Source organism: Haliotis rubra, unplaced genomic scaffold (genome assembly GCF_003918875.1).
Source record: "Haliotis rubra isolate DU_JTF1 unplaced genomic scaffold, ASM391887v1 Scf33, whole genome shotgun sequence".
Taxonomy (NCBI): Eukaryota; Metazoa; Mollusca; class Gastropoda; order Lepetellida; family Haliotidae; genus Haliotis; species Haliotis rubra.
This window is the reverse complement of record NW_025767002.1, coordinates 3,414,891-3,427,500: the sequence shown is the minus strand read 5'-3', so window position 1 is coordinate 3,427,500 and position 12,610 is coordinate 3,414,891. Positions and strand designations below refer to the sequence as shown.

The following is a 12,610-nucleotide window of genomic DNA, read 5'->3' as shown; positions in this document are numbered from 1 at the left end:
TACAGCCCACAGAACTAGCTGATTTAGTACATGGAATTTACTGTATGCTAATTTGTCGTGAATATTGTTAAAAAAAATATCTGTTGTGATTATTTCTGGACAACACGGACAAACCCATTTACATGTAGGTCATGTTAGTTTATTAGGAAGGACGTGTTTCCGATAAACATCGGTAAGGTATGCGCCAGTAGTGGTCAGCTGGAAAATTATTACGAATGTTTGTTTTATAATATTCTCGTTGTTGATATTTACCATAAAAATCAAATAATCAAAAAAATATACATGAATGACGTCGTAGAAAGGACAAGTACAATAGTCTGTAATAGAGTAAAAGGGTTTGTTGGTTCGTTGGTTGTATAACGCCGCACTATTCCAACTATATGGCGGCGGTCTGTCAATAATCGAGTGTGGACCAGACAATCCAGTGATCAGCATCATGAACATCGATATACGCAGTTGGGATACGATGACAAGTAATGGGTTGCTGAAGACCAATTCTAGACTAACCCGGATCTTCACGGATCCAGTAAAACGGACTATTCCCATATTACGATCAATGTTACAGAACATTATAAATCTGGATTAAAATACCTGTTTTTCAAAAATATGTAAATCGGAAACAAAATATCAATCAATTTATAAAATTTACGCATCATTAATGGGAATACTTCATGATTGACGGAGACTCACTTCCCCGCTCAGCTTGTTTCCTAAGAGGAAATAGATAGCGTCTAAAATTAGACCCACGTCAAATTAAAAACCAGTGATGTATTCACCAGTGCGAATCAGATCGTATGTTGTGGGGACGAGGGCTACATGTAGTATAGAGGTGGCTTACGTTAATTGTGTATACTAGGGTGATCTAGTATGGACCAGCCTGTCCAGCTAGATATTGATGACACAACGCTAGACGCCACCATCGACAGACTATTCAGCGGGTTTGTCACGGGCACATTTACAATTGTACCCGCTACAGCGGCATCCGACATGACAGGTCTCAGTGGTGGATTGGGAGAGTCGGTAAGTAACACTTACAGAGGTAGGGAAAGAGACCGGGAAGAGAGAGAAAGGGAGAGAGAGAAGGGGAGAGATTGGGTGAAGAAGGAGGGGACTAAAAGAGACTGTGGAGAGGGGGAGGAGACTGAGAGGGGCGTTAATGGGGCAGGGGCATTGGGACAGAGGAGGAGGGGTTGAGTCGAAGAGAGAGGGGTTGGAAAAGGAGAAAGAGGGGGAGAAAGAGAGAGAGAGAGAGAGAACGGTGGGGGTGAAGGGAGAGGGATAGGAGGGAAGAGTGGGGGTAATGGATCAGGGGAGTTGGGGAACAGAGGAGGGGTTGAGAGGAAGAAAAAGGGGTCGGTAAAGGAGTAACAGAGAGAACGAGAGAGGGAGAACGATGGGGATGAGGTAGTGGAGGGAGAGAAGCTGAAGGGAAAGAGAGGCGGTGGTGATGGATCAGGGAAGGGGGGAAACAGACGACGCGGGGGTGGAGAGAGGTGGGGAAAGAAGAGAGAGTGAGTGAGTGAGATAGAGTGATGGGGATGAGGGGATGGAGGGAGGGGGATTGGAGTGGAAGTGAGGGTGTGATGATGTGGATCAGGTGAGTTTGGGAAGAGAGGAGGGGTGGTGAAGAAGGGAGAAGGGGTGGGCGAGAGAGAGGCGATGCGAATGGGTATGACAGAGGGAATGTTTGACTGACTTTTTAATCGTTTTTCAGAAATAGCATTGGTCGTTTAAGCGTTTCAACTACTCTTCCCAGGAGAAAACATTCATTTGATCACGAGATTTCTAGATGAATGACTGTGTGTTTAAAGTATACGGTTGTATGTGTAACAAAGAGAAACGCAATCGTTACTGAAACTAACACTAAAATCCCCGTTTCTGTTTACCCCAAGGCCGCAACTCAACACTCTCACGGGCAAGCGATTCCGCCTACATCCAGCGCGCCATCACAACGAGCCTCACAAGTCTCTCAATGTGAGCAGAGTACGGCAGTGACGTTGCAAACCACTGCCCCGTTTGGACAGACGTGGGATACGGCTAGAGAACAGATGCTCATTGACGTTCTCAGCGTCGTCGCAAACCCTGTCTCCTCGGGCGCCGCCCTATCGTCACTGCAGCCGGAGGACCGCGCACAGACTTCGCAACCATCCCTGCTGACAGAAGATCCGAGTCGTGTTCTCTGTACAAACATGGCGCTATCTGGCTTTAACGATCCCGCGCAGAGCAGCACGTGTGTGTCACAGCAGAACTTGGACACTACTGCACTAAACAGTGGTTCAAATTTACCAGCTTTTTCTCAACTGGCTGAGCTGATTCAGGATTACGAGCGTCCAGCTGGGGCAAACGGGGATCGGAACGACACTGGTCAAGATGGTTCAATGTCCTGTCAAAGTTCTGACGCTCTTGAGACAGTCCAGCTACACGATATTGCTATGCTGGACAATACGGACCGTGTTACTGAGGAAAACGGTACAGATCAGTGCACACCACACCATGCATCAGGTACAAGCTGCCAGACTCGCTCACAGACGAGGAATAAATTACGGCGGACCAGATCCAGAGTCTCTGAGAGTTCCGTGGACGATGCGTCACAAGAGTTTAAGGTACAGGTTCCTGTTAAATAAAGTATTTGTAATTTATCTTGTTACAAGTATGTATATGTACTGTTGTGAATATGTAATGTATACTATACTGTTATGGCCTGCCGTACAAAAGAAAGTATTCACTTGAAAGTTGCAGTTGACGAGAAAATTGCAAACGTTAACAAACGTTACGTGGGTGAAAACAGTCGCCAAAACATAAAAAGCTTTAGGCCCAAAACAAGACTTTGATATCCGTATCATTTACCATTTGTAGACGTGTCCAGCTTGTTTCATGCTTAGTTTCTATCAAACAATAGTGTGTACATTTTGCATGTCAGCTTATTACTAACTGTAATTTATGCCCTATGGGCCTATGGTCGCAGATTCAATGAATAAAATATTCCCTCTCAAACCTGGTTAGTCCGGACACCTTATAATCAGGACAATTACCGTTAAGACAATTCTTGGTATATTTGGAGGGGTATTACTCCAGTTTCATGATTTATTAATCCAAGAGTATTTTAATTTCACTGAGATGGCTCTGTTCGGATTCACGAGGTTTTGATGTAAAACTTCAAACCAAAACGTTTTCTCACAGGAATACCTTAAAACGCTTCCCCCCGAAGAACGAAAGCGAGAGCTGAACAGGCGGGCGGCCAAGCGATGTCGTGACAAGAAATATGAGAAGGAGTTGGAATTGGAAGCTGTAAGTTGAATGCTGACCTGTTGGGGGCGGTGGGGTAGCCAGTGGTTAAAGCGTTCGCTAGTCAGGCCTTAGACCTGGGTTCGAATCCCCACATGGGTACAATGTGTGAAGCCCATTTCTGGAGTCCCCCGCCGTGATATTGCTGGAATATTGCTAAAAGCGGAGTTTCACTCACTCACTCACTCACTGCTGACGTGTTTTTAGACCTTTCCTGTATGCTTAATGCTACAGAATATTACTTTAATTGAGGATATATTAAATACATTTAACATTATCAAACAGAGAACAGTAAACAAATATTTTGGGGGGCATATTTTAAATGAATGTAAATATTCACCGAACATGTTAGGTGGCCTGAAAACAATGTGTCTTGAAAACAATAATTTTTAGGACCCCCCTCCCAAAGAAAAGACACAGTGAAAATCTTGTCAGAAACAGTATGTAGAGAAAAATAACTTTTGAATCATCACTCCACCGAAAATAGATATCCTCAAAATGTGCTGTGATAACAAATTCATATCCCTAATCCACGGAAGACAGTGTGTAACTTGACCGTAAAATTCTGCATTGAAAACAACAATTTATCGGATCCTCACTGAACAGAGAAAGTACAGTGTTTATCTTGACCGAAACCAAATGTGAGGTGAAAACAATAATTGTACGACTCCTCTGTAAACAGAAAGAACATGCTTGTATATATTGACAGAAACATTGTATCCTGAAAACAATAATTGCTCATTAATCCTCATAAAGGTAAATCATACTCCATCACCCAACCGAATATCACATTTTCGCATCATCACTTAGGTTATGACAGCGGATTTGTTAGGTCCAACTATACTTACGATGGATTTGTTTTTTATTTGTTCCAGAAAGCGAAACAGCTTCGCGAACAACGTACTGAACTACTGAGAGAGAAGGCTCAGTTACAGGAACAAAGTAACTCGATTGCCTCCAATCTCCGCCAACACTCTTTCTGTCAGAGGCATTAGGTGGCTGTAAACGTTCACAGTCAAGGCCCAGTATGTAGGAAGAAAGTAACTCGATTGCCTCCTATCTCCGCTAACACTCTTTCTGTCAGAGGCATTAGGTGGCTGTAGACGTTCACAGTCAAGGCCCAGTATGTAGGAAGAAAGTAACTCGATTGCCTCCTATCTCCGCTAACACTCTTTCTGTCAGAGGCATTAGGTGGCTGTAGACGTTCACAGTCAAGGCCCAGTATGTAGGAAGAAAGTAACTCGATTGCCTCCTATCTCCGCTAACACTCTTTCTGTCAGAGGCATTAGGTGGCTGTAGACGTTCACAGTCAAGGCCCAGTATGTAGGAAGAAAGTAACTCGATTGCCTCCTATCTCCGCTAACACTCTTTCTGTCAGAGGCATTAGGTGGCTGTAGACGTTCACAGTCAAGGCCCAGTATGTAGGAAGAAAGTAACTCGATTGCCTCCTATCTCCGCTAACACTCTTTCTGTCAGAGGCATTAGGTGGCTGTAGACGTTCACAGTCAAGGCCCATTATGTAGGAAGAAAGTAACTCGGTGGCCTCCTATCTCCGCTAACACTCTTTCACAGTCAGAGGCATTAGGTGGCTGTAGACGTTCACAGTCAAGGCCCAGTATGTAGGAAGAAAGTAACTCGATGCCTCCTATCTCTCGCTAACACTCTTTCTGTCAGAGGCATTAGGTGGCTGTAGACGTTCACAGTCAAGGCCCAGTATGTAGGAAGAAAGTAACTCGATTGCCTCCTATCTCCGCTAACACTCTTTCTGTCAGAGGCATTAGGTGGCTGTAGACGTTCACAGTCAAGGCCCAGTATGTAGGAAGAAAGTACCTCAATTGCCTCCTATCTCTCCGCCAACACTCTTTCTGACATGAGATCGGCAATACAACATTGGGTTAGAGTGAGCTAAAATATACTCATGCCAATAATGGTTGTCACCCCCCTCCCCATCCCAAGCCTACACCCCCAACCCCCTCTCCAATAAAAAAAATTGAAGGGAGGTGACAACCATTATTGGCATGAGTATATGTCAAGGTGGCTGACCCTTTCAAGGGGTCTGGCATGAGATCAACAACATGTCAAGGTGGAGATCCGCGACATTACAATAGTTGTATGAAGCTGCGAGGCTCCCTCACGGAACATTGTTTATGTGTATAGTGACGAAACTGCCACAGAACTTTCGGGGTTTGTTTGGGGGGTTGGGGGGGGGGGGTTTTTTTTGTCATGATTCAGGAGCTGTTTACACAAACTTTAAAGCAAGCACAATATCTTTGATTTCGGTGATTGAGTACAATGAATGATCATGTATTATCTGAATGTGTAATTTATTTTACTGATATTGATTAAAAAGTATCAATGTTTACTTGTTCTATGACCTGTGTCAGCTTGTTGTACACTCGGAGTGAGTGAGTTTGGTTTTACACCGTTTTTAGCAATATTCCAGCAATATCACGGCGGGGGACATCAGAAATGGGCTTCACACATTGTACCCATGAAGGGAATCGAACCCGGGTCTTCAGCGTGACAAGCGAACGCTGTAACCACTAGACTACCCCACCGCCCATATGCACTAGGAACAACTGGCATCTTTCTGAGGAGATATCACGGACTGACACGAATGTAAACGTATACCCGTATGATATGCATGCTTGATAAACATTACTGGTTCACTACAAAACGTATTTTCTGAGAACTGTTTCCAGTATCTAGTCAGTTATACATAGAGGATATTATATGAGTGTCCATACCATACTATGTTTACGACACGAGTGCCTAAATGTTGGTATTTCCCGAGCGAGAGCGAGGGATATGCCGATATTTAGGCACGAGTGTCGTAAACATAGTATGATGTGGGCACGAATATAATACTCTGTTTATTACCGAAGTCGTCAAATTGAGGAAATTAAAGCCAAATCTACTTTCAAACATAGGCTGGCTACCCGCCGTCGCCGCATGTAGAATGCAACGTCACAGAAGAAACTCGACGTCATAGCATTGTTTCATGCCGTCACGTCACCATGACAAAGTGATATTTTGCCCTAGGACATCGTATGAAAAATATGAACCCCGATATTTTCGCCCTCGTAGGTAATAAATAACGGAATGACATGTATGTCAGAAGGGAGGGTAGGTGGGCGGTTCGATCCCCAGCAGCGTCATACCGTTAGATTTTAAAATATGGTACTTGTTGGTACCCTGCATCGGTGACAACACACTGTCCACCACGCACACACACGCACGCGCGCGCGTACGCAGGCACCAATGCGACATTAAACACATATCCTCTTCACCTGGTTTGGAGAAGTGTTTTCATTGTGGGGGAAGTCTGTGAGATGGGCTATAGGGTGATGCTACCTCAACAGGACAACCAATAGTTGTACAAAGTAAACAGTGTGGCATGCAAGTAAGTCAAGCTTTAGACACTCAGACCAAATCCCCCAACCAATAAAAACAAAAAGAACAAAAAAACACAGACACTGAGTAAAAGAAGTGTTGCTGGCGAAGATGTAGTCTCCTGGTAGCATTTCTTGCGACATTATTGACCATGACGACACATACAGATTACATACAGATTACTAGTCTAGTATCCTCCTGGACACATACAGATTACATACAGATTATTAGTCTAGTACAGATTATTAGTCTCGTCCTCCTAGACACATACAGATTACATACAGATTATTAGTCTAGTATCCTCCTAGACACATACAGATTACATACAGATTATTAGTCTAGTATCCTCCTGGACACATACAGATTACATACAGATTATTAGTCTAGTATCCTCCTGGACACATACAGATTACATACAGATTATTAGTCTAGTATCCTCCTAGACACATACAGATTACATACAGATTATTATTCCATTATCCTCCTGGACACATACAGATTACATACAGATTATTAGTCTAGTATCCTCTTAGACACATACAGATTACATTAGAACAAAAACACAGACACTGAGTAAAAGAAGTGTTGCTGGCGAGTCTAGTATCCATCCTGGACACTAGTATCCTCCTGGACACATACCGATTACATACAGATTTATAGTCTCGTATCCTCCTGGACACATACAGATTACATACAGATTATTAGTCTAGTATCCACCTTGACACATACAGATTACATACAGATTATTAGTCTAGCATCCTCCTGGACACATACCGATTACATACAGATTATTAGTCTGGTGTCCTCCTGGACACATACAGATTACATACAGATTATTAGTCTAGTGTCCTCCTGGACACATACAGATTACATACAGATTATTAGTCTAGTATCCTCCTGGACACATACAGATTACATACAGATTATTCTAGTATCCTGGTGTCCTCCTGGACACATACAGATTACATACAGATGAGTCTAGTCTCCTCCTCCTGGATACAGATACAGATTACATACAGATTATTAGTCTGGTGTCCTCCTGTCCTCCCGGACACATACAGATTACATACAGATTATTAGTCTGGTGTCCTCCTGACACATACAGATTATTAGTCTGGTGTCCTCCTGGACACATACAGATTACATACAGATTACTAGTCTAGCATCCACCTGGACACCCACAGATTACATACAGATTATTAGTCATGTGTCCACATGGTACAGACCATACAGCGGCATGCTTATCATTTCAAACATAGCATATGTATCTACGGAAACACCTTATATATTCTTCGCCATACAACGTCATTCTTCAAAATGTACATGCCGTATTACCTCCAGCGAGGTAACATAAGACACCACGTATGAATACAATTGTGTGATTGGCAACACATCGGACAACCCTTTGGGCCTTGACATGGTCAGATAGAATCTGAATGGACAACGATACATCACTGACATCCTTGTCAATGTTTTAAATATCGATGGCAATCCTTGGCCAAGATTTCATGAATCCTATATTCCCTATAAAACATGTTTAGTCCGGACACCACATTATCCGGACAATTACCGTTCAAATTTGAGGGATATTTCTGCACATTCATGATTGTAAATCCAAGAGTATTATAATTTCACTGAGATGGCTCTGTTCGGATTCACGAGGTTTTGATGTAAAACTTCAAACCCAGTTGTTTTCACAAATCAGGAATGCCTCAAAACGACTGGCCCCCAGGAACGCAAGCGAGAGTTGAACTAGCAGGCGGTCAAGAGATGTCAATGTTGTACATTTGATGGCCGACCTCTCGTGCACATGCCGTTGGTGATTTCGTTCGGGAAGATGCGTTAACAACGCTAACGTGACCCATCGGTGTCCACATCTCAGTCCCATAGAGCATGTTTGCGATTGTGTTTCACATTATGGGGTGTCGCAGAGATCCTCCAGCACAAGATGTACTGGAACAAGACCTCCATCAAGAATGGACCGCACTACCTGGTCAAGGTCAACGTCTGACACAGTCAGTGCGAAGGGGGATCGGGGATGTATACAGTTGGTAGGAGTTACCCCAGATGTTGGCATTGTGTTCGGTTATTGATACTTAAAAAAACTTTCAATTTGGATAGGACGTACAAGCGTTAACAAACTTTTCAAAGACAGACATCTTATCAACGCACCGGGGCCGTTGGGGTAGCCTAGTGGTTAAAGCGTTCGCTCGTCACGCCGAACACCCGCGTTCGATTCCCCACATGGGTACAATGTGTGAAGCCCATTTCTGGTGTCCCCCGTGTTGATATTGCTGGAATAGTGCTAAAAGCGGGGTAAAACCATACTCACTCATTCATTATCAACGCGTCACCATTTCTCTTTATTACCACCCCTAAACACAACGCATATGATGCAAGTGCACAACGTAGTAGCCCCATATGCGTGCATACTACTGCGAGTAAAAGTATTTGAATGTAATCTATCCAGGAAGTATAAAGATAGTTAAAATATTTATGTGTGTTTAATCCTGGACAGGCACGTGGTTGAAACTCATCACGAGACAGTGCAAGCAAGATGATGCAATCACTCGTGTACAAGTTTTCCCTGACTAGAAAATGACGTGGCGGTTTGAATAGCAATTTGCCTGCTGGCGATGGTCGCAGCCCACAGCAGCCCATTGACTCGCGAGCAAGCTTTGGTGACGGTCGCAGATAAATACTGATAAAAAGGCGTTTAGCAGAAATCGGACAGGGGAATTAAAATGGAACCCAGTGTAAGGAAGCAAGAAATGGATATGAACGGTGTGGACACAGACAACCCCACAAGCTACCTGAAGGCGCTTTTCGGCAACAACAGTGCGTGGAACAAGGCAATCCTCTTTCCCGACTTGGATCAGGAATATTGCGAGGTGAGTGATTTTCGTTTGATTTACCGTTAGACTGTTCTGGAAAATGTATGCACCAAAGGATATTCGTTTAATTTCTAAATGTATATAAAATGAAAACGTTGTTACCGCATTTTTGATAATTCATTTCGTTACGGCAGGGACTACCATTTTTTACCAATTATGATTAATCAAGACTTATATATTTTTTTTATTTAACAATTTGCATTTCTGAAAGAGAATCATAAATACAACATTGATCAATACATTTACATTTCAGCTAGAAAAAATGGAGTTAGTTCATTTATCGAGATGATAATAGCTTTAGTTATGTGTACATTATTCATATTTAAAAATAGATGTGAATGGTAAATTAGCATTTTCTCCTTCATAGGCTGAAGGAAGTCCCCTTGACGTGTCGTACGCTTCCACGGTAGACTACCAATCAGAAGTCGAAAAGACAGGTCACATGATTAGCACTGTCCAATCAGGGAGCAATGCAGATATACATAATAGTATGAGCCAGACGTACACATTCACACCTACAAAGGTCCCTGAACCTAGCGGAACGAGCACCATGGACCAAGCCTATGTCACTCAACGTGAAACTGAGAGACATTGCAGAAGTAGGGCAAACGACCTCGAGGCCATGGATGTTTACTCTTCCCAAGAATCAATGGCTGCTACCATTGCTCTTCCGCCTTCTACCATTGTTCCACTACCAACGACCAATGCTCCTCTGCCTACGAACATTGTCCCTCTGCCTACTACCATTACTCATCAGCCTACTACCACTCCTCCTGTGCCTACTACCAATGTGCCTGAAGTGGAAGACATCCTCCCTCTGATCTCCGACACGATGGGGACACCGGGAAGTTTGACCATGCAGCTTCACGGAAACCCAACACAGGCTCGAAACCCCATGCTGCAGAACCCGGATCGGCTGCCAACATCATTTACCAACGACGCTGAAGACGTCCAAGCTGCTGCTGACACCCCCATGCAAGGAGCTGTTCCGTTGCAGCCTGACCTGTCGCATGTCGACCTGGCCGATCTACTGCAATGGATCCAGGGGTTTGAGCCGACGTACCAACCGAACCCTACTTTTGGAGCTGCCACTGCTTGTGGTACTCCTGGTATTCCTGATGGAAACATACCGCAATTGAGTGAACCTTTCACTACAGACTCAGTGGTGGAGCCTGGATCCATCAACGCTCAACTAGGACCAACGACGAATCCATTTACCAACCACAAGACCGAACCGTTCGGAACACCGACCTCCAGCTCAAGTTCAGAGCTCCCAGAAATTTTGAACATTCTCTCTGGTTCCACGTCCAATTCTGCAGAGACCGACCTCATGTCCACCCAGACGATGGTTGATCCTGGTATGGACCTGGCAGAGGTTGATGTCCTCTACCAACAGCACACCGAGCAGTCGTCCCATCTAAGATACATTCCGCCTCCGGAACCGGAAGTGATGAGCGACACATCCGTTGCAGCACATGGCCCTCCTACAACTGTCTCAGTTAAAGAGGGACTGAAGTCGAAGATACAGCTCAAGCGACTCCAGAGAGGGGAAAAGGAACTCATGGTTTATTTCACCAACAAACCGTCTGGAGAGGTAGGAGAAATATTCAAACTGATTCTATGTATTAAAATTCAGTGAATAATTTTCAGATAGATAAATGTATCGATATCTGTATCATTTGATAATATTGAATTTTTCCCTTCAGTTGACGGAAGAAGAAAAGCAGAAGATTGATCGCAGAAAGCAAAGGAACAAGGATTCGGCCAACAGGAGCAGATTAAACCGCCAGATGAAGATGAAGAAACAGATGCAGGTACCGATGATGGTTCGAAATAGTGATGTGCATGCCTTGATAATGGTTTCACGGACATGACATTTTGAATGGCTCTGTGTTCATGACATTTTGATTTACCACAAATCTAGCTACTGTGTCAATATTCGACACTAACGGCGTATTTTAGTGCATGAATTGTGATTTCGCCGATTGTAACAGTATTCATCTACACAGCTCAAGCAATACGGCCAAATCTATGCAGCTCGCATATGTTTACCACTTAATGAAACTCATGGGCACGGGCGTTGTGACGACAAATTAACGATAATTGTCAATTATTGAGTCTGATCCTGGTATAACTAAGAAACGCAACTCTGTATGGCTTACTGTTACACATCATACGACTGACCCTCCTGCGTCTTCACTAACGCTAAAATACATGGCAATTTCATAATTTAATGTTAAAATCATTCGAGCAGTGCAAGATAAAACTAAGCAATGTTTTCATATTTTCCAACTAACAGGAGAATGCTGAAGCAGAGGAAGAACTCGAGAAGCTGAAGTCAGAGGTTGAGAAGTCCAGAAAGGTCAGGGACATTTTGCAGTACTGGTGGGACAGAGGCCTTTGTCACGTGACAACGGGCTTCCGGAAACCACCGTACCACATGGGAGTCAATGACTTGCTGGACGCTCTAGAGAAATACTTGGCATCGGACGCCAAGGTCTGAATAAGGAAACGGTCTTAAGACATGTCCGCGCAAAACCCAATGCGCGACGTTCCAATACGCATGCCCGGAAGTACATGCAACAGCCATGCATGGCCGGTGTCATGTCCACGAATAAACTGAGAGACTTAAGGGGCAATTTGTTAAGACAAAAGTTACAACTCAAAAGAAGGTAGGGACAGGTCGATACCCTTTTTTGGTTTGATTGTTTGGGTTTTGGGGGGCTTAACGCCGAACTCAGCAATATTCCAGCTATATGGCGGCGATCTGTAAATAATCGAGTCTGGACCAGACAATCCGGTGATTAACAGCATGAGCATCGATCTACGCAATTGGGATACGGTGGCATGTGTCAACTAAGTCAGCGAGCCTGACCACCCGATCCCGTAAGTCGTTCTAACGATAAGCATGGATTACTGAAGATCAACTCTAACCCGGATCGATTGTTCATGTTATGTCGATTCTTCAGATCAATAGGGAGTTACTAATGGCATGTCATGACATATTATCCCCATAGTGCTGTGTTAGAATCAGTGAT

The 12,610-nt window shown here is 43.8% G+C and overlaps 2 protein-coding genes across 3 annotated transcripts; both read left to right on the top strand.

Moving 5' to 3' along the window:
• Positions 1–764: 764 nt before the first annotated feature.
• LOC124284186 lies at positions 765–4,794 on the top strand. 2 transcript variants are annotated; one of them, XM_046720248.1, is made up of 5 exons: positions 765–1,020; positions 1,893–2,603; positions 3,181–3,288; positions 4,161–4,288; positions 4,378–4,794. In XM_046720248.1, exons 1-4 carry the CDS (start codon positions 868–870, stop codon positions 4,278–4,280), a joined length of 1,092 nt encoding a protein of 363 aa, XP_046576204.1. In that variant the 5' UTR covers positions 765–867; the 3' UTR covers positions 4,281–4,288; positions 4,378–4,794. The 2 variants fall into 2 exon arrangements, with proteins under 2 accessions (XP_046576204.1, XP_046576202.1); XM_046720246.1 differs by lacking the exon at positions 4,378–4,794 and having other exon boundaries at positions 4,161–4,317.
• A 4,502-nt stretch (positions 4,795–9,296) lies between these two features.
• Positions 9,297–12,386, top strand: LOC124284185 (flocculation protein FLO11-like). Its single transcript, XM_046720245.1, has 4 exons — positions 9,297–9,569; positions 9,940–11,166; positions 11,279–11,386; positions 11,872–12,386. The coding sequence occupies exons 1-4, from the start codon at positions 9,423–9,425 to the stop codon at positions 12,073–12,075; spliced, it is 1,686 nt and encodes a 561-aa protein (XP_046576201.1). The 5' UTR covers positions 9,297–9,422; the 3' UTR covers positions 12,076–12,386.
• The last annotated feature ends 224 nt before the right edge of the window (positions 12,387–12,610 follow it).